This window comes from Phoca vitulina, unplaced genomic scaffold (genome assembly GCF_004348235.1).
Source record: "Phoca vitulina isolate PV1807 unplaced genomic scaffold, GSC_HSeal_1.0 scaffold43, whole genome shotgun sequence".
NCBI lineage: Eukaryota > Metazoa > Chordata > Mammalia > Carnivora > Phocidae > Phoca > Phoca vitulina.
In genome coordinates, this window is record NW_022589746.1 from 10,860,797 (window position 1) to 10,881,041 (window position 20,245).

At 40.3% G+C, this 20,245-nt stretch overlaps 1 protein-coding gene across 1 annotated transcript; it reads right to left on the bottom strand.

Moving 5' to 3' along the window:
- Window positions 1–452: 452 nt before the first annotated feature.
- On the bottom strand, window positions 453–15,095 carry LIPF (lipase F, gastric type). The gene is given in 10 exon segments (XM_032430377.1): window positions 453–689; window positions 3,322–3,393; window positions 3,973–4,044; window positions 6,340–6,353; window positions 6,356–6,485; window positions 8,029–8,165; window positions 12,476–12,585; window positions 13,680–13,878; window positions 14,698–14,815; window positions 14,991–15,095. Coding segments are annotated over 10 exon segments (1,194 nt in total).
- Window positions 15,096–20,245: the final 5,150 nt, after the last annotated feature.

A 20,245-nucleotide genomic window follows, 5' to 3' on the forward strand; every position in this document is an offset into this window, starting at 1 on the left:
CTGGAAGTTTGGAGGAGCCATTTTGGGGGTGGGCACACCGAATGATGACAGTTGTTGCGCTTCAGCAACAATAGACCATAGAAAGCAATGTACTCAATCTCAAGCATGCCCCAGAAGAGTCAGTATTCTATCCCATGACTGTCTTTTGGTAACACTCATGACTCATGTCTCACAATCTATGTTGAGTTTAGAAGATCATTGGGATGGGAGCACTGGGAGAGACATTTCACCTCCCCACAAATGTGTTCTTCCAAGTGTTTCAAGACCCATCTTAAGTGAAAAATAAAAAAATGTAAAACTTTTTTGACATTCAAAATGGCAACTGGAAAGATCATTGATGCTAATATATTTCTGAAGTCAAAATTACAGAAAGAATCCCTGTATCCCAAACACCATGTGAGAGAGAAGAACTTATTTTGGAACAATAAATGGATAATTCTTTAAATGGGGAACTACTTATTATTTTCTCCCATCATAGAAACAATATCGTTGTAAATTACTTGAGGGGCATCCATGGCCCAGATAAAATCCAAGTGATTGTAAGGAGGAATCTTCTTGTGGTAAATGAGATTGGGGAGTTTGGAAAGCAGAAGGTCAACGTCTTGAGGGTCGGCCAACAAGTCATTGCCTCCGTTCCACACTGCAATTGGCACATGCATGTCCGTCAAGTTGTAGTAGGGAGGTGTGGGCTAAAACACAAGAGAGAAAGAACCCTAGTGTTTATAGGTAGCTGCACTTTAAAGCCCAATACTTATTCCTTGGCTAGAGGATATTGCATCAGTTGATGACTTTTTCTACTGAGGTGTAATTAACACATAACATTGTATCAATTTCAGGTGTACAACATAATGATTTAATTGATGCATATATTGTGAAATAATCACCCCAGTATGTCTAGTTAATGTCCATCACCACACATAGTTACAAATTTTTTTCTTGTGATGAGAACTTTTAAGATCCACTTTCTCGGTAACTTCCAAATATACAATACAGCATTGTTAATTATAGTCACCTGCTGTACGTGACATCCTCGGGACTTATTTATTGTATAAACTGGAAGTTTGTGCCTTTTGACCGTCTTCATCCATTTCACCCACCCTGTACCCCCCACACCTCTGGCAGCCAGCCATCTGTTCTCTGTATCTATGAACTCAGCTGTTGTTTTTGTTTTCAGATTCCACATATAAGTGAGATCATACAGTATGTGTCTTTCTCTGCCTGACTTACTTCACTTAGCATAATGCCCTCAAGTTTGATCCATGTTGTTGCACATGGCATGATGGAGTTTTAGAAGGAGATTCTTACCAGTGATTGCTCAGAGAAAGTCACCTTTATCCACACAGCGAAGTGGATGCAATATGTTTTAGGTCAGTACTTCTCAAACTTGAAAGGGCCTGTGAATCACTTGGGGATCTTGTTAAAATGAAGATTCAGTACATCTGGGGGAAGAGCCGGGATTCTGCATTCCCAGGTGAATGCTGATCCTCTTGGTTCTGGACCATGCCTTGAATAGCAAGGCTTTAGATAACAATTCTTTGCAAATTAAAAACTTAGATTTCTACCCAAGCTCAAGAAAGTGGATTTGATTGGATTCTAAGTGTAATAGACTGTTTCTACCCAGGCACTCTAAAGTATGATCTGGAAATATCTTGAGTTATTTATTTTGGCTTTGTATTGATTCACCAGTATGGTCAGTTGGTAGGTCAGTCAGTTCACTGAAGGGGTTGCATTTGTTTAATACTTACCTGATTTTACTAAATATTGGTTAAAATTCTGATAAAAGCTATCATCAGTCCCATTTGCTATTTCTAGAAGATAACCATTTACACATAGATTTTAAAGAGGTTTATAAAGCAGGACAAGGGAATAAGTAAATCATCACCAATTTTACCACTATCCACAGAGAACTTTGTTAGCTTTTTAGATCATATTCTCAAGATTACTAAACCGATATACTACATTTTTCTATATTCTCACTTTATATAATAGCCAACTTGTGTCATAGCAAAATATTTCATCATATATAATTTTCCATAGTATTTTAACACTTTATTATAGTGGAGAAAGGGGTGTGGAGAATATCCATAATAATAAGCCCACTTACCTTTATTCATGCTCCATTGTTCAAAGAGTTTTCTAAATGCTAGCTTCTGGCTCTTAAATTAGTGTCAGTGCTCAGTTAGTTGAAGACCATCTGTGCTGTTTTATGGCTTGGCTGGAGGGAGGGTGGGCTTGGGATTCGTTATTTTGGGTCCTTTAAGATGAAAGCCTCTGATGACAGAGCCCAGTAGAAAGGTAGATGCAAAGAATGACTGTGTTTTGGGGGTTTGAGGAGGCAATGGTTGGGGGAAAAGTGTTTTCAACAATGTTTGATCTGATGGTACCTCTTTAAAGACATCAAAAATGTCACAAAAAGGGGGGTCATCTTCTCTACACATAAGATATTGTGGTGAAGAGATAGAAATCCCTTGTAAACATCAAGTCGTGGAAGCAGATGAAAATCAGTAGTGCTGCTCGGCCAATACTTGGGCGGAAAATTTGGGGTGGGATAAGAAGGAAGGGAAGAAAATTATAAAAACTGCAGAGTAGCTCTCCATTCAAATGTAGCCAGTGATGGTCTGAGGGTGTACCCTGAGCTGAGGGCTTGCAGACGTTGCCTCATTCCGAGTCTGGGTGGCGAGATGAAGCAATTCCTGACTCAACGCCTAGGGGGCCTCAGAGAGGATGGACTCCAAAGCAGCAGCAAGTGCAAGGGGTGGCCAGTATGTCTGCCTCTCCAGCAAGGCCTCTGTCTGCTGAGGAATATCTCCAGCCTTGACCTGCGAGCACGCCATCCTAACATCTCACCTCTGGGAATATGGTGGGATCACTTCTCTGGCTGTTGACAAAGGAGGGGCTATTGTTGAAGAAGACCAGAGATTCCAGCTTTATCTCATGAACAGTTCGAATTATTGGCTTGTTGTATCAGCAAATTGCACTTCCGAAAGGAGAGGACCGTGTGCTGGGCGGCTGGGATACAGGGCAGAGCTGTGTAAGGGGGTGAGGGGTGATGTGTTCTAGGAGGTTCTCGCATGCGGTGGTGCGGTACCCTGAGTGCAGCCGATGGAGCAGAGTGCACAGAGGGATAATGGAGATGGGGTGATGTCTGGCATGATGAAGGGATTCCAAGGAAATTATTGTCTACTTTCTAATTTCCTTAAGGATGAGTCTGGGCACCAACATTCCTTTGGAAAATATATGCACGATTATCATAATTTTACCTTTAACCTTTTATATCTTTGTCTTTCAAAATGTGAACAATTTCAACTTGAAGAGGCTTACCTGATGATAGTGCAGCATGTTCTGAGCCGGGCTGCCCCAGTCAAAAGCTTGGAACTTCCCAGACTTAACAGCCTAATGTAGAGAAATGAAGAACACAAGGAAATAAAAACTCTCCTTGCTATGTGAAAAACAAAATTCAGACACTTCCAGTTAGTTTATTTTCAATTTAAACAATATTTGAAACACATATTTCTCCTTCCAAAAACCAAGACCATCCAGGACCAGATATTTATACAAGTTTAAACGTGGCTTTGCTTGAAATACTTTTTTCTCACATGCCAAGTCATCAAAAATCATTCGTTTGCTCCCCAAAGTGACTGTTTTCATAGGATTTTATTTTTATTTTTTTTTAGAGAGAGAGAATGCATGCGCACGAGAGGGGTGGGGGAGGGGTAGAGGGAGAGGAAGGAAGAGAGAATCTTAAGCAGGTTCCATGTTCAGCACAGAGACTGATGCAGGGCTTGAGCTCATTACCCCAAGATTATGACCTGAGCCAAAATCAAGAGTCAGAAGCTCAACTGACTCAGCCACCCAGGAGCCCCTCATAGGATTTTCATTCACATGGACTGATAGTTATTTTCAGTGACCCTGGTAAAGTGCCAGGGGTTCAGGTACACAAAAGAAGTTTTAACAGCATTTGAGAAATGATACCTGGGACCAGTGGAGGACCTCCTGAACCGATGTTCCTGCTGGATTATGTGATAGATACACATCCAAGCGACTCTAGAAAGCAAAGGCACACACAGATGTATATTTGGTTTCTTAAAAACAGCTAAGATTTAAGTTTTTCTGATCCAGGTCAAGTGCCTAAGGGCAGCATTTACCAAAGGAGATGAGCAACACAGTTGTATGCTGCTTTAGATCTTGCAAAGCGTAATTGCATGAGCCAGTTTGTTTGATTTGTAGCCCCTCAATGAGGAGAACTCATCATCCCTTTTATCAAAATGGGAATCGGGGCTCAGAGAAGTTTAGAGAAATGTCCAATGTCATGCAGCTCATATCAGGGTGGAGCCAGAGACTTTAATCTAGATCTCTAAATTCTCAGCTTTCATTCTTCTCTACCCAGTGCCGGAGTGCTGTAGATGTAATGTCCACACACAAGCCTTTTGCTTTGCAGACCTATATATGCATATATAAGGAGACATATGTATGTACACATTGTATATGTGATAGTCAGTATACACATATAGGATATTTACAATTGTTGTGCTATCCTGCTATCCTATCAGTGTCCTAATCCACCATGATCAGACCCCAGACAACAAACTGAAATCCGTGTCTCAGCTTGCATAGACTAGTTCATAGTGGGTCTTAGTGCCACTCTGTGGAGGATCATGGCTAAGGGCAAACAAATTGACCATTATCATAGAAGAATGAAATCTTTCTCTACATAATGTTCATGCAGAAGGATGAAATCTCTAATTTCCTTTGCTCCTCGTCTCTATTTTACTATGGTTTTTCTCAGAAGGCTCTTATGAATGGAATGCAGTAACTTGTTCTGCTTTTTCTTAGTGTGACAAGGGTAGATGGCTCCGTCATACTCCACATACAAAATGGCAGCCATTACCAGATCCATGGAGAGGGACTCGCTTGCAAGACAGAAGGATGAGACTTTTATTTACCATCCAAAATAGAAACTAAGGAAAATTCCCTGTGTTCATATATATTTTAAAATATCACCAGATTCTGATCAGCATTGAGAAAAAGGACTGGATATCCTTGATTTCCATGACGGCAGGAACATATCTGTGTTTTCACCTTTGTGTTCCCAGTAACTACAACACTTAGTAGTGCCCCAATAAATATTGTTTAATGAGTAGGTACCTGAAGGTGGAATTATACCTTCTTGTCAATGAACTTGGTTTTTTTAGGTGTTCAAGAGTATATAACTAAACCGACAATTCTGAGGGAGGATAATTGTCAGTATACAATAGTATTAGTAGCAAAACATATGCTATTCTTATGAGCCGTATGCTTTGAGCTATATTCTCCATGCTTTACACATATTAGTTCATTTAATCTCCACAATAATACATTTTGTGGACAAGGAAACCAAGATAGATGAGTGTAACTCAGCTCCAAAGATAGGATTTGAATTTTGGCTCTTACCCTGAATCCATGCTCTTCACTACTTTTGATACTGCACTTTGTCATACATGTTTTAAAACCCAAACCCAATTCAAAGCAAGTGAAATAGCCAGATAAAGAATATGGACAAAAGCTAACATAAATCATTGCTCTGAAATAAATTTTATAAAATTTATGGGAATGACTATCAGCATTAAGGACATTTATTCAATGCTTAGACATCGGCAGAGGACCCTGCCAAAATATATGGTTCAGTGAGTCCCCTCACAGAATTGAAATGTTACACCAATTACTTAGGTGGTCAGAAGTGAGTAGTGCTCACTATCTACTACTTTTTCTACCTGCTGTTTACTTTAGGGGGCACTTGGGTGACAGCAGGGAGCTGGAGGGAATGAACTGGGAGCAATGATGTGACTTCCTTTGGGCTTATCTACATAGCATGGACACAATTCTGAAGCTACTCCTAGTTTTTTTGTTTTGTTTTTGTTTTAAGTAGACTCCACACCCAGCATGGAGCCCAACACGGGACTTGAACTCACGACCCTCAGAGCAAGACCTGAGCTGGGATCAAGAGTTGGTTGCTTAACCAACTGAGCCACCCAGGCGCCCACTACTCCTAGTTTTTTTTTTTAGAATACCATGTCTAAGTGATGGTAGGACAAGTCATCAAAATTTGCTCAAAATATTCAGAATAGAAATGTCAATGCAGGGGCACCTGGGTGGCTCAGTCGTTAAGCGTCTGCCTTCGGCTCAGGTCATGATCCCAGGGTCCTGGGATCGAGCCCCGCATCGGACTCCCTGTTCAGCAGGGAGCCAGCTTTTCCCTCTCCCTCTCCCCCTGTTTGTGTTCCCTCTCTCGCTGTGTCTCTCTGTCAAATAAATAAACAAAATCTTAAAAAAAAAAAAAAAGGAATGTCAATGCATACAAACCATGTTCAAGTCCTAGTGTCAAATCCACAAATGATGAATAAGGCATTGCTGCAGAGGAGATCCACTGTCTCACGGGAACACACCTCAGTAGCAAGAAATTGTTCAAAAAACTGGTGTGGGTAGAATATTTTGTCACCAAAGATAAGCTGAAAAATAAAAGCATCGGTAGAGGTTTGTAAAAATTAAGCAGCGGAGAAGACTCATTAATTTGTCTAGTTTACTGGTACAGGTGTGAATTGGCTGATGAGATTTTCATATTTCTTTATGTTGTTTCAGGAATTTCATATACTTTTTCTCATTTAATTCCCACAATAAAGGTGGGGAATGGACAGGGCAGATGACCAACATTGAATATTTACTGTTCCATTGAGAAACGTAGTGGCTGCCGAGAAGAAGTATAAGACACAAAGAGTTACAGTCTAGTTGGGTTAATAAGTGTTATGAAATAAAATCATAAAACAACGTGGCAGGATGTCATAACTAAGTGTCAAGATGTGTGATTTCAGCAATAAAACGTGAAAAGATCAGGAGCCGAAATGGTGACTCAGCCATATTTTCAGCAAAGCCTTTGGAAGGATTTGCCTCAACTCTTCTTGAGGAAAAGACATTTGGTTATCCCCATATTATACATGAGGAAACAGGAGGCTAAGAAATAGTTGGGATCTTGTGCTAACTAGATCTGACTATAAAGTTCATAAATTCTATAAAGCTAGCATCCTGACCCAAACCTCAAGCCTCTGACTTAAGGTCTAACACTTATTATTATTATTTTTAAACCAACTATCTACACTGCCTATCAGAAAATCTGAGCACAAGTAGGAAAGAAACACCTGCATTAATGCAGCCAGTCATGATACTCAAAAGTGATCCCAAATTTTCACGTTTTGAACAAAAGCTTTACAAATATAGTTTGTAGATAAAGCCTCAGGCTTTCGACATACAGGTTAGTTCAGAGTGAAAAGAAATGAATAGCACAAAACCACAGAAGGAAATAGCATCATTACGTTCTAGGGCCTGCAGTAAAACTTTTCCTGAAGGAAGTTGTGTCGGTGTCTGTGTGCGTTGGTTTCGGTAGGTGATTAAGTGTTGGAAAAACAAAGATCATTAATTCCCTCTGGTGTGTGCCTACTTATACAAGACACTTAATATTTACAGCTTATTGCAATCCACACTCCTGCCCTCTGGAACCCCATTTAAAGGGGAAGCTCTTAGGAAAAGTTTTGGAAAGCCAAGGGCATTTGATGAAGGGTCTCAAGGTGCTTGCCTCAAGGAGCATTCTTTCTCCTTTTCCCTCTCCTTCGCTTTTTTTTCTACCCTTCCCCTTTCTGGTTTTCTTGGCACAGGTGATTTAGGCTTCTTCTTTGACTGGTTTTGTTTTTATTTCTCCTTCCCTGAATCATGGTTTTCATACAGCTATGAAGGAAACGAAACGTCTGTGAAGAGGACCAACACTCCCGGTATTGCTAACCCATATAAAGTAACTGAGAATGCAGAAATAAAGGGGGATCTCAGCGGCTTTAATGGGGATTCAACCATGGTCAGCGCTAGTCAAGAACTAAAACACGCATGTGCACATTTCCATTCTTGTCCAGAAACATGGTTGTCCGCACGGTGTTTCTCTTCTCTTTCCATCAGTCTGAGACCAAGGATAATTTGATATCTTAGATTCAGTTAAAGACAATCACATACCTTGAAGAGGAATGAAGGAACAAGCGCGAGTTTGTTTAGCAGGGTTTTGGTGTACTTCACAGTGGCAACTGGAGCTAACGCATAGAAGGTTTTGATGCTTTTAGCCAGCTTGGGATTGGTAGAAAAGGCGATGAAACCTGAAACAGAATGACAAGGAACCAGTGAAGAAGGGGTGTGTGTGTGTGTGTGTGTGTGTGTGTGTGTGTGTTTTACAAGTGGACATTATTTTGGATTTACTCAGAGTGCCGTTTACTAAGAGAGAGAAAATGACCACCTCTGCTTGTTCAGAGCGATCAAATCTTAGTATATTTGTTTTATTTTCATAGATTCTCTCTAGGAACATACATGAGGCTAGAACTTGTAAAAAGTTAAAATAAATTCTTTCATCTGACTTTAGAAAACAGGCCAACTTACGATTCGCATGAGATGATAAAGAGTTATTTATACTACATATAGGTTTTGATGAATTCAAATTCATGTCATCACAAGGAGATAATTAGCATTTAATATGAGTAGGGTATGTAAGTGGGAAGATTGAAAAAGTTTTAAATCTGACCAAACAAGATTTGAATCCTGGCTATGTGGTTTACTAGTTTTGTGACCTTGGACAAATCACTTAAGCACTATGAGCCTCATTTTCCTCATCTGAAATATGGGGCTAATAATAATGAGTGCTTCAGTAGGTTTTTTTAGGAACCAAGTGAAGCGAGTTATAGAAGGTATTTACCAGGACACTAGGCACATTGTAAATGCTGGACAAGTGACTAGACACAATAATTCAAACATCTCCGCATGGTAAATATACTCAAATCTTGACTGTAATTAATTGGTCTTATGAATGGTAGCATATTAGTAGATTGGGATGTGATCAAAGAGTTTTTAAGCTAAACTCTATATAATCAAACTACATAGGATAATCTCTCCCCACGGTTTATAATGACATATTGATTAGACACAAGAATGACCTGAAAAAAATAAAAAAGACTTTCAAATGTAAACACCTACCTCACCTACCTCAGCCTAATTCTGCTTAAGGAAGAATGGTGCTCTTGGTTGCCTAATTCTGCAGATTACCGCAAGCCTATCACCCAGAGAAAGCAAGAATCACACTTGAAGACTTGGCTTGGGTGTCCCCTCACTGTCAGGACAGGTGACTTCCCCAAATACGTTTGCTTGCTCAGAATAAACAATCGTATTTGAGACACAATCCTAACAAGGATACTTATCTGACTTTCCAGTACACAGAAGATTAAAAGATGCAAATTCAAAGCAGAAATACCTCCCAGAAATCTATGAGTGTGGCGACAGCAATGACAAGGTATCCATTAGTGACAAAGAAGAATAGAATGTTCAAAATTCAAATGACTCCAAAGAGTGGTAGTTTGGTGTCATTTAGTGTCAGTTCTACTCATCTCAATAAATCCTAGGAAATTGTTGCATTGCATCTCAAGGCAATAATTTTATAACCTTAGATCATCGAGGAAAGGTTAAACTCTGTTCAATGGGTGCTCTTTAAAAATGCAGCAGTGTGTCATAAGATAAGGCAGACTTCCCTCCAAAATAATGAAATTTTTGTATGGTTTTGGAAACTGAAGGAGTCAATTTTAGTAATCTAGAACATCTCCCCCTTTTTAACAAAGGATTTTGAGGGGTGCCTGAGTGGCTCGGTTGGTTGAGTGTCCGACTCTTGATTTTGGCTCAGGTCATGGATCTCAGGGTCGTGAGATCGAGCCCCACGTCAGGCTCCTTGCTCAGTGGGAAGTCTGCTTGGGATTCTCCCTCTCCCTCTGCCTGTCTCCCCGTGCACATGTGCGCATGCTCTCTCTCTCTCTAAAATAAATAAATAAATAAATCTTAAAAAAAAAAGAGGATTTGAGTCGATTGCTGACCACATGTGATTGATGCTGTGCTGCACTGTCCAGATTCTTCTTCATGTCTGAGGCATTTATTCAACCCTAGAGGCAGGGAAGTTTGTGACTCCTTTCTAATTTTGCTTTTGCTCAAGAGAATCCAAGGTTCTCAAAGAATTCAAGGGAATCCCTTCCCAGGGCAGTCTGCATTGAATGGCTGGTCAGCAAGTGGGTCACCTAGTCCCACTCAACGACTCTGAAGAGCCATCTCATACAGAGCTGGCAGAGACCTTTTTGAGACCGTGTCACGTCCCAGCTTCTCCCTCTGCCTAGTCCTGCTTTTCTGCCCTTTACCCTAGCAGTGTTTATTTATAAAACACCCTGAATACTAATCCTCATTTCCTTGGGAACATGACCTATGATGTAATGACAAAGGACACTGGGAAGCTCTTTGTCACTGACATTTTTCTCTAAAATTTTATAGGTGAGTGGTGCCTGGGTGGCTCAGTTGGTTAAGCGTCTGCCTTCAGCTCAGGTCATGATACCAGGGTCCTGGGATCGAGCCCCATGTGAGGCTCCCTGCTCTGCAGGGAGTCTGCTTCTCCCTCTGCCCACTCATGCTCGCTCGCTCTCAAATAAAAAAATGAACTCTTTAAAATTCTATAGGTGAGATCCATGTGCCCGCCACCAAGTTCATCTACTTCCCTGCATAGATGTCTATATATGGATGCTCTGATTGCTTAGCTTCACGGCAGGGACTCAGGTTATCAGCTGAGAGTAGGGACTATCATAAAAACACATCATTATTCCTCCCCTGTGACCCCATCTTCCCCTTCTGCTTCCACCCTTTTCCTTCCATTTATAGCTTTCTCTCGTGCGCTCTTGAACTCACTGGATTATGCTTTCATCCCAACCACTCCTCTGAGGTTGCTGTTAGGAAGGTTCCCTACACCTGTCCGGCTGCCAAATCCAATGGTCCCTTCTTAGACTTCAGTTCACATGATTCATCAGTAGCCTCTTCCACAGTTGACCACCTTCTCCTTCTTAAACCCGTCCTCCCCTTGACTTCCAGAACACCAGGGACTCCTGGCTCCTCATAGCACTGTCACCATGACTCCTCAGCTCCTTTGTCTGATTCCTCCTCATCGTCTAAATTAAGAGCAGCCCAGGGCTTAGTCCTCGGGCTCCTCCTCTTTCCTGTCTGAATTCACTCCATTGGTTATTGCGTCCTGTCTCACGTACATTTTGTGTTTTCAGTCCAGTCCTCTCCCCTGAACTCCAGATTTGTATCATTACTCAACTGCCTGGCCTTCCGCTTAGATCTCCAACAGGTATCTGACAGCCAACAGCGAGAAAACAGAGCCCCTGTGCCCCTGGACCATATCAGCCCTCCTCACAGCCATCCCCCTCGTGGGTTGGGCATCTCCATTGCTCTAGGTACTCAGGCCACAAATCTTGTGTCATCCCTGACTCCTCTCTTTCCCTTACACCCTGTATCCAATGTGGAGGCAAGTCCTGTAGGTTCCACCTCCAGAACACATCTAGAACCTAACCATGCACCACAGCTACCTACCCGCATCCAGGTCACAATCATGCCTCGCATGGTTACCTCTAATAGTCCTCTCCCTAGTTCCTCTACCCAGTTCTTTCTCCCCATCGGCAACTGGGGGGATCCTGTTAACAGGACCGTGTAACTTCTAATCCTGTTGAGGATCCTGAGGTCGGATCCTGGTACTCCTGAGGTCGGATCCTGGTACTCCTGCCTTCAAAACTCTACTCTGGTTTCCCTTTTTACTCAGAGTAAAAGCTGAAATCCCCGTAACAGCCAAAAAGCCCTGAATAGTCCTCCTTCCTTAGACGGCGCCCCCATCTCGTCTCTTGCTTTCTGCCTGATTCAGCCATACAATGAATTGCCTCATCACCTTTCCTTGAACCGGCTGCAACCTCAGACCGTTTGCACTTGCCATTCCCTCTTCCCAGAACATCAGTCTTTCAGGTGTACACATGGCTCACCCCCACCGCCCACCTCCTTCATGCCTTTACTCAGAGAGCTGGTGGTATTCTCTATCTGAACTTGCTGTGTCCCCTCCGATGCTCCTTAATAGCCTTTCCTGATTTATTTGCTTCCCATAGCCTTACCATTATCTAACCTACTCTATATTTTACTTTTTAATCCTTGTCACTTTCTCTGCCTCCCCACTAGAGTGTCTGTAGCACAAGGATAGAAATTTTCATCTCCTTTATTTATTGCTATATTCTTAGGACACACTGCAGGTGCTCCATAAATGTGGTTGAATATATGGAAGACATTCAGTCCAGAGGCCAGGAGGTGCAGTATCTCAAAGCATGGGCTTGGGAGTCAGATTGCCTGAGCTGGTATCTGAGCTATCCTATTTGCCCTACCTGTGTTACCTTGCACAAATTGTCTACCCTCATGTTTTGTTTCCCCATATATACAATAGGAATAGTAATTGTCCCTATATCACTGGATTGTTGTAGCCATTCCTTTATATGATGAATGGAAAGCAATTAGCAAGATGACCAACATGCCTGGGTCTATACAAACACAACCACCTGCTTCAGCTGCTTTTACCTACCAATGGTGGTACCCTGGGAATGGCCAACATAGTGTAGCTTATCCTGTCCAGTTTTCTTTAAAATGAAGTCAATCGTGGCTGGAAGGTCGTATTTAGCCATCTCATCAAAGCTGCAAGAAAAACAAAGACAAAATAAAACTGAATACATTTCCTTGCCATAATTTCTAAAAGTCAAGCATATTTATAGCTAAACCTCTCTTTGAGAAAGAGAAAACTGGATTCTCTAAGCATTGCTGCTTATAGCCCATTAGTTAGTGTCAGGTGCTTTTGAGGGGGGTGGCTTCTTATCAAGAGCTGACATCATTTCTGAAGCAGAACATTACAGCTGCAACTTAATCCAAACAAGAGAGCATCTGTAGGTGGGGATTCTTTCTATCCTTAAAAATGAATGTCAGATTTAATCATCATTTGTACGCAGTGTTCTGGCGCCAATTGAGATGAGTCATATCGCCCTCTCTTTTACTCCCCAGAGATCAGCCAGAATAATCTTTTGAAAATGAAAATGGGATTCTGCCACTGCCTTGTTGGAAACTGTTCAGTGGCTTCTCCTTGTGTGAAGGGTGAGCTCTGAGGCCCTCAGCATTGCCCGTGGAGCCCACCTGACCTATTTCTCTTTCTCACCACTCCAGAGACATGGGCTTCCTTTCAGACCTTGGAACACTCAGAGCCAGTCTGTGCCTCAGCAGCATCACCGAAATCTCTTCTGTTCCCCCTTCCATCAGCACTTTCCAGGAATGGGGCACGAGAGGGCCAGAGATAGGAAACCTTTGAAAAGCTTTCCACGGGTCCAAATTACACCCCCCCTCTCCCACCTCACTTTTGATGGTGACTCGGGTTCTTGAACCCCCAACTGAGTTTGGACATCCTCCCAAATCTCCACGGATGTTCCTTTTGGAATCTGCTGAGGGCAGCAAATTTCCATGCTTCGGTCATTTCACTCATTCCATTTGGAAAAGCATACTCAGGAAATCGGGCTAATCATGCGTACCGAGATCATAGAAAATTGAAGGAAAAGCTACCCTTGGACTGCGGTGTATGGAAGAATCCAAGAAGGTATTAGAATAAAAATGACTTGCTTTTTTCCTACTGAGAGTGTAATATATTAAAATGGGACTGGACTGGAATATGCATGCATGAATACCCATGCTTTTTAGACTCAATGCTTATTTTTCATCGTCCATCTTTCCTTGTCCCCTTTCTTTACCTGAAAGCCCAGAATTCAACTGAGTCTGGGGAGAAGTATAGGTTTCTCCTGGCCCAGGTGTTTCCCCTGCTGTTGCCCAGCCACACGTCATAACCTGCGTCTGCCAGAATGAAGGCCAGGCTGTTGTTGGGCAGGTTGGAGATCCAGTTTGTGGCTGATGCGAGCAAACCGTGCTGCAAAAATGCAACAGGTCTCCGGCCTGAGGGAGAAAATCGTATCCAAGCTTTATACACTCATTCCTCATTCTCAGATAAACACGAAGACGGAAATAGGCTTTCAGATGAGTAGAATTAAATACGTTTACTTGATTGAGTTGAATATTTGAATATATTATCTTAATCATGGTGGTGGTTTCTCAAGTGACACAATGTATCAGATTGTGCATTTTAAACATGTGCAGTTTATTGTAGGCCAATTATACCTCAGAAAGCTATTGAGAAACTGATATTCTAAGGAAGTTCAGCGTGATGTTAATTTAAGTGGATTGTGAGTGGTAAAGTGATAGGTGACGTTGCTTGATTTTATTCTTTTTGTACTTCACAATTTTCCTGCAATGAAAACAAGATAAATTTTTATTTAAGTGACCTTTATCTGTTTAGGAAATGAGCCTCAGATCGCCTCCCCATCCTCCTTACTGTAACACACATCCTGGCTAACGCTTCCTGGTCCTCCAGGACTCAGTTTAGTTATTATTTCTAGAGCAAGTTTTCCTTGACCTCCACTAGCTGAGTTAGGCACCTTTACCAGAACTTCCAGTTCAATATCCTCTGGAGAGTTCTAGCCTTGCACTTATCACATATTATTATATTATAACCACCTGTTCATGCATCTCATTGACTTGATGGTAATCTCTTCGAAGACTGGAGATAAGGTTTTGTCATTGCTGCATTTCCAGAATGAGCAAGACTCATTAAGTCCTTAGGGAGAAATGAAAGGAGGAAGGGACAGAGGAAAGAAACAAGGATGGAATGAAGGGAAGAAAAGAGAGAAGGAAAGAGGAAAGGAGGAAGGATTATACCTATATTTTCTGAATTTTTCTTCCCATAAGGAATTCTGTTGATCCCAAGTATATAACCGTCTTCAGTCACGACATCATACTCTTCATTTGGGTATCCCCAATAGGTGATCATCTGACTCTGATGAGGAAAAACAAAGCTTTTAGTTTTAGTTGAGTTTTGAAATGCGTCTAGTAAGTAGATGCTGTTAGTTATTCTTGATCGGTCATGTAAAAGCTTCAACTCACCATGATTCTAAGTCATGGTAGTTGCTCTTGGTTCTATAGGTTCCCCATCCCCAACCCTGGTAACTTACAATATTCATAGTCACTTCAGGGCTTATAGGATGTAATTTTCTAAAGTAACCATGTGTAGTTCCAAGTGTAGATATCAAACTTGTCACTGTTAATAGCAACCACATTTTTGTCTTGCCTGAAAAAGAAGAGTAACCAGTGCCATGGTTAGCCCATTATACTTTCATAATACTTGTCTTTTGTGCTAATTTTACCTTCATGCAAAGTAGAGAAAGGCTTAGGTTTGATTATATTCTGTTGGGCAATAAACTGGGACATGTGGATGTCAGCATAAGTATCTTAATGCTTCACATGTTTTCACTCTACTTGATTCCACAAATATGTCTATAACCACAAATGTGTCTAAAAACATCTATATGTACGAGGATGTTCACTACAGCATTGTTTATAATAGGAAAGATTGGGAATGACTTAAGTGCCTATCAGCAGAGAACATAATCTTATAAATTACTGTGTAAACCATACAACAGAATGTCACGCATATTGCTTAAAAAAAAAGTGAGATGCAAATCAAAACTGCAATGAAATACCACCTCACACCTGTGTGTGGTTATTATCAAAAGACAAGAAATAACAAGTGCAACAAGTGTTGGCAAGGATGTGGAGAAAAGGGAACTCTTGGGCACTCACTGTTGGTGGGAATGTAAGTTGGTGCAAAAACAGTACGGAGGTTCCTCAGAAAAATTATAAATAGAACTATCATATAATTCAACAATTCCACTTCTGAATATTTAGCCAAAGAAAACAAAAACCACTAACTCAGAAAGATATCTGCACCCCCATGTTCACTGCAGCATTATTTATGATAGCCAAGACATGGAAGCAATGTAAGTGTCCATTGATAGATAAATCGATCAAGAAAATGTCACACACACACACACACACACACACACACACACTGAAATACTATTCAGCCTTTAAAAAGAAGGAAATCTTGCCATAGAGGACAACATGGATGGACCTCAAGGGCATCATGCTAAGTGAAATAAGTCAGAGAAAGACAAATACTGTATGATCTCATTTATGTGTGGCATCTAAAACAAACAAACAAACAAAAACACCAAAACAAAAAGCAAAACAACTGAACTCCTGGATACAGAGAAGAGATGGGTGGTTACCAGAGGCAGGGAGGTGGAGGAGGAATGAAATGGGAGAAGCAGATTAAAAAGTACAAACTCCCAGCTATAAAATAAATAAATCAGGGGGATATAATGTACAGCACGGAGACTATAGGTGATGATAATATAGTATTGTATTTTTTAAAGTTGCTAAGAGAGTAGATCTTAAAGGTTTCCATCATAAGAAAAAATAGTTCTGTGACTATGTGTGGCAATGGATGTTAACCAGACTTATTGGGGTGATCATTTCACAGTATATGCAAATATCGAATCATTAATGTTGTACACTTAAAACTGGTATAAATGTTATATATCAGTTGTATTTAAATTAAAAAATAAAAAGAAGAAAATACTATAACACTCTCTCCCGGAAGAGAAAAAAGTGAGATAGGTATGTATGTATTTATATGAAAAGTTATCTTGGGTGGATTGTAAAAACAAGGCGGAGAATACCGTTCCTTTGGTGTATGTACTATAGTGTATACAGTACCATTTATAAAATTAAAAAGGTCTCATCTGAAAAGTAAAACTAGAACACCAGAATTGTTAGGCGTCTTGTAGTTAGAAAGAAATGCTGCCCAGTGACAAAATGTGCTTGCTATAAAATGAATGAATGAATTTTTTTTACTCTGAGCTACCTGGAAAAACTGGGTTGCCCAATTTAAAATTTACCAGCCTTGCTTGTCAACATGTGGTGCTTGGGGCAGCTGGTCAGCATTTTCTCTTGGACAATAAAGAATCCCCCTTACACTCAAACTTATTAGAACTAAATTGATGTTCTTTTCCATTTTTCCATTTTTATTGAAATTACAATTTATAAACTTTTTCCAAAGGACCACTTTTATAGCCCTTTACTTTTCTGATCTTGTGATGGCAATTATCACTTATTTCTCAGCATGGACAAACTATTTGACATTAGACCCAGAACATCTAAACCCCCTTCTATGTTGTAATCACCAACTACATGTTTGAGAAGCTTCAGATACTAAGCTGGTGAAAAAGCCTCAAGGGAGAAGTGATATTTGTCCTCAAATATTTGAAGAGACGCCATATGGCGGACAGTCTTAAATCAATTTATGTTTAGTGCATCAGAAATAAGTCATTCAATAAACATTTGTTAAGAAACTACTAAGTGCTGGAACACCTGGGAGGCTCAGTCAGTTAAGCATCTGCCTTCAGCTCAGGTCATGATCTCAGGGTCCTGGGATTGAGTCCCACGTCAGGCTCCCTGCTCAGTGGGGAGTCTGCTTCTCCTTCTGCCTCTGCCCCTCCCACCCGCTCGTGCTCTCTCTCTCCTCTCTCTCTCTCAAATAAACAAATAAATAATCTAAAAAAAAAAAGAAACTACTGAGTACTAGGAGCAATATTTGGAGGTCACAAGTGCAAACATTTTAATTCTGTATCGTGAAGAGCTTTGTAAGATTCGGATCATTGGACTCAAGTGGGATTCTTTGGAAAGTAGTGATTTCTCAGTTGCTGATGTTTCAACAAAGGCAGCATGACCAGTTGTCATAATTCATGTAGAACATTTAGCATACTTTGCAACTTACAGGAAAGCCAGACTGAAGCTCTCCAGACCTCAGTCTGACCCTCTGGTCTGAGAGTTTGGCCACTTATTTAGTGTAGGATTAGATATAATAGTGTCCCTTACAAATGGATTTTTAACCATGTCTTTACAAAGATATTTTAGAAAGGGACAAACTCGTACATAAAGACCAACCAGCAGTGTTTTAACATTCAAGCCAGAAGGGTTTGACCACATATTTCAAGGAGCCATAATTTTATACCATCTATTGCCTCGTTAAGTAATTTGGCATTGTAAAGTGAGGACACTTAACCTGTGGTTTAAGTTTCAGATGTCCCAACAACCCAGTCGTAAACATGGGCTCAAAGATGTTCAGGGGCAGGTTAAGTGTGCTCAGAATGCGCACGGACCAGCTCTGAGATGACGCCAGTAACTGACATTTGCAGAGGGCTCGCTGTGTACTGGGCAGTGTGTCCAGCATGCTGAGTGTGGACGGTAGGTGCCTTCGCTGAGATGGTTTCCTGTTTGAGAAAACACAGCAAGTAATGGTGCATGTCCCAAAGTTATTATCAAAACCCATGAAGATAATGAAAATTCTTAACGACATGATAGGCATGTCATAACCACTGAATGAATACAGTTATTATTACCGTCATCCCATTTGATTCTCATGATAAGCCTTTGAAGTAGATAGCATTTCAGTCCCCATTTTATGGATAAACAAGGCAAGGCTAAAAAAAAGGGCTTCCCCAATAGGTAGGTTGAAAGCAATTGACCCCATGTTTGAGACTAGGTGGTCTGTTTCCAATGATTATGTTCTCCACTATAACGCTTCTTTAGGATGACCTAAGGCCAATGCCTATAAGGAACTGCTTGGGACATCTACCAGGGGTTTATATAATTTGGTCCAAAGTTGTTTGGAGGGGTGTATAATTTGAAGAAATTCATTAGTAGCTTCTGAAGTTTAGCAACTGTTTTAATAAAGGTTGATTCAATAGCACCTGGATAAAAGTAAATTATTTAATATAGTATAGTAATACAGCTAACCCATATGATGCTAGAGGACTGATTTTTGCTTCTCAAAAGGAAGAATAAGGGAGAGAAATGTTCACATTAGGCACTCGCTATAAAAATGCTGGAAGTAATAAGCAAATCTATCATCTAGTAATTAATAATTTCACATATAAATTAAAAAATCCAAGAAAAAATAAATAAGATCTTAGAAGAATGAGCCCTAACTTAAATAGACACATTTATAAAGAGGAATATGCAACAAATATGAAAGCTTTTAAAAAATGCAAGAGTTGCAATGAGTTCAATAATTCAAATATGAATTTTGCCCAGCAGAAGTCATACTCACTGTCTCCTCAGAAACAAGGTTATATTTCTCTTGATGTTTAGTATCTTGGTTAACGTTGCATTTGCTTCTTATATACAAAACTTCCAATAATGGCCAGAATTACTCAGCCGCTGATAACATTCCATAAATCTTTATATCTGGATATCATCTAATTATCAGAGGACAAACCTAAAAATCAAATACTGCATTGATTTTCACATAGTACTGAGATCACACCTTTAATTTCTAACAACCACAAATATTGGCCAAAGGAGTTATGCCTAAAAGTGATTTAGGAAACATTAAAAATGATTCTTGATAGCTTAGACATATGGAAAATGTTGACCCAAAGGTATAAGACAAGCGATTATGTAGTGTAGCTCAGATAAAGGGGTCTAAGATGACAAAAGACCTCCTCTTGTTCTTTAAAAGTACAGCACATAAACTATTCTGAATGGGTACTTACATAACCTCCTGCAAATGAATGTAATCAGCAAGGATTAGTGTTATATTATGGTCTTTGATCAGGGTCTCTAACTCAGCAGATAATGATCCAGCTCATATAGAAAACCCCAGCCACTGCCCTTTGAAAACATATGGGTGGTGTCATTTTCTTCATATAACATCATTAGTTGGAGTTTAAACAATGTAATTGTGTTAATAAATGACTTGTGCATTAAAAAATTAATATTTAAAAATACAGTTGATCCTTTACAACCACCATGAGCACCCGTAGCTTATAGTGAGAGAAAAAGAGGATCCTGTTTTGACTTCTTAAAATAGTTTGCAATTTATTTTTAGGAATCATCATTTTTTTAGTAGCACTTAAATTGCATGCAGAAATAGTGAAGAAATGATTATTGCTGGAAAGAACACAATGGCAGGCTATAACCCATCAACTTTTCACCAAGTACCATAATACAACTAACTAGATTTGCTTGGTTTGAACAAACTAGGAAGAAGTTAGGGTATATCAAGTACCACATGTATTTGCATATATTTATGTTCCTAATATCTCAGCTTCACTCAACTCTGGTTGATTGTCATTGACAATAGGAGATTTTTGAAAAGAGGAGAGAGTGGTACATTCTCATAACTGTCAAAGTGGAACGGGAAGGTTTTGCTCGCTATCCTAATGTAATCTGAATTTACTTCCCGAGCAGGTGGGAAACAGCTTGACCAGGTTTTTCATGTCATTGTTTGTATACATTTAACAAGAGAACGCAGGATGTGTTCCCTTGGGCTTTTACTGTAGTTGAAAAGGATTTGGGGTCA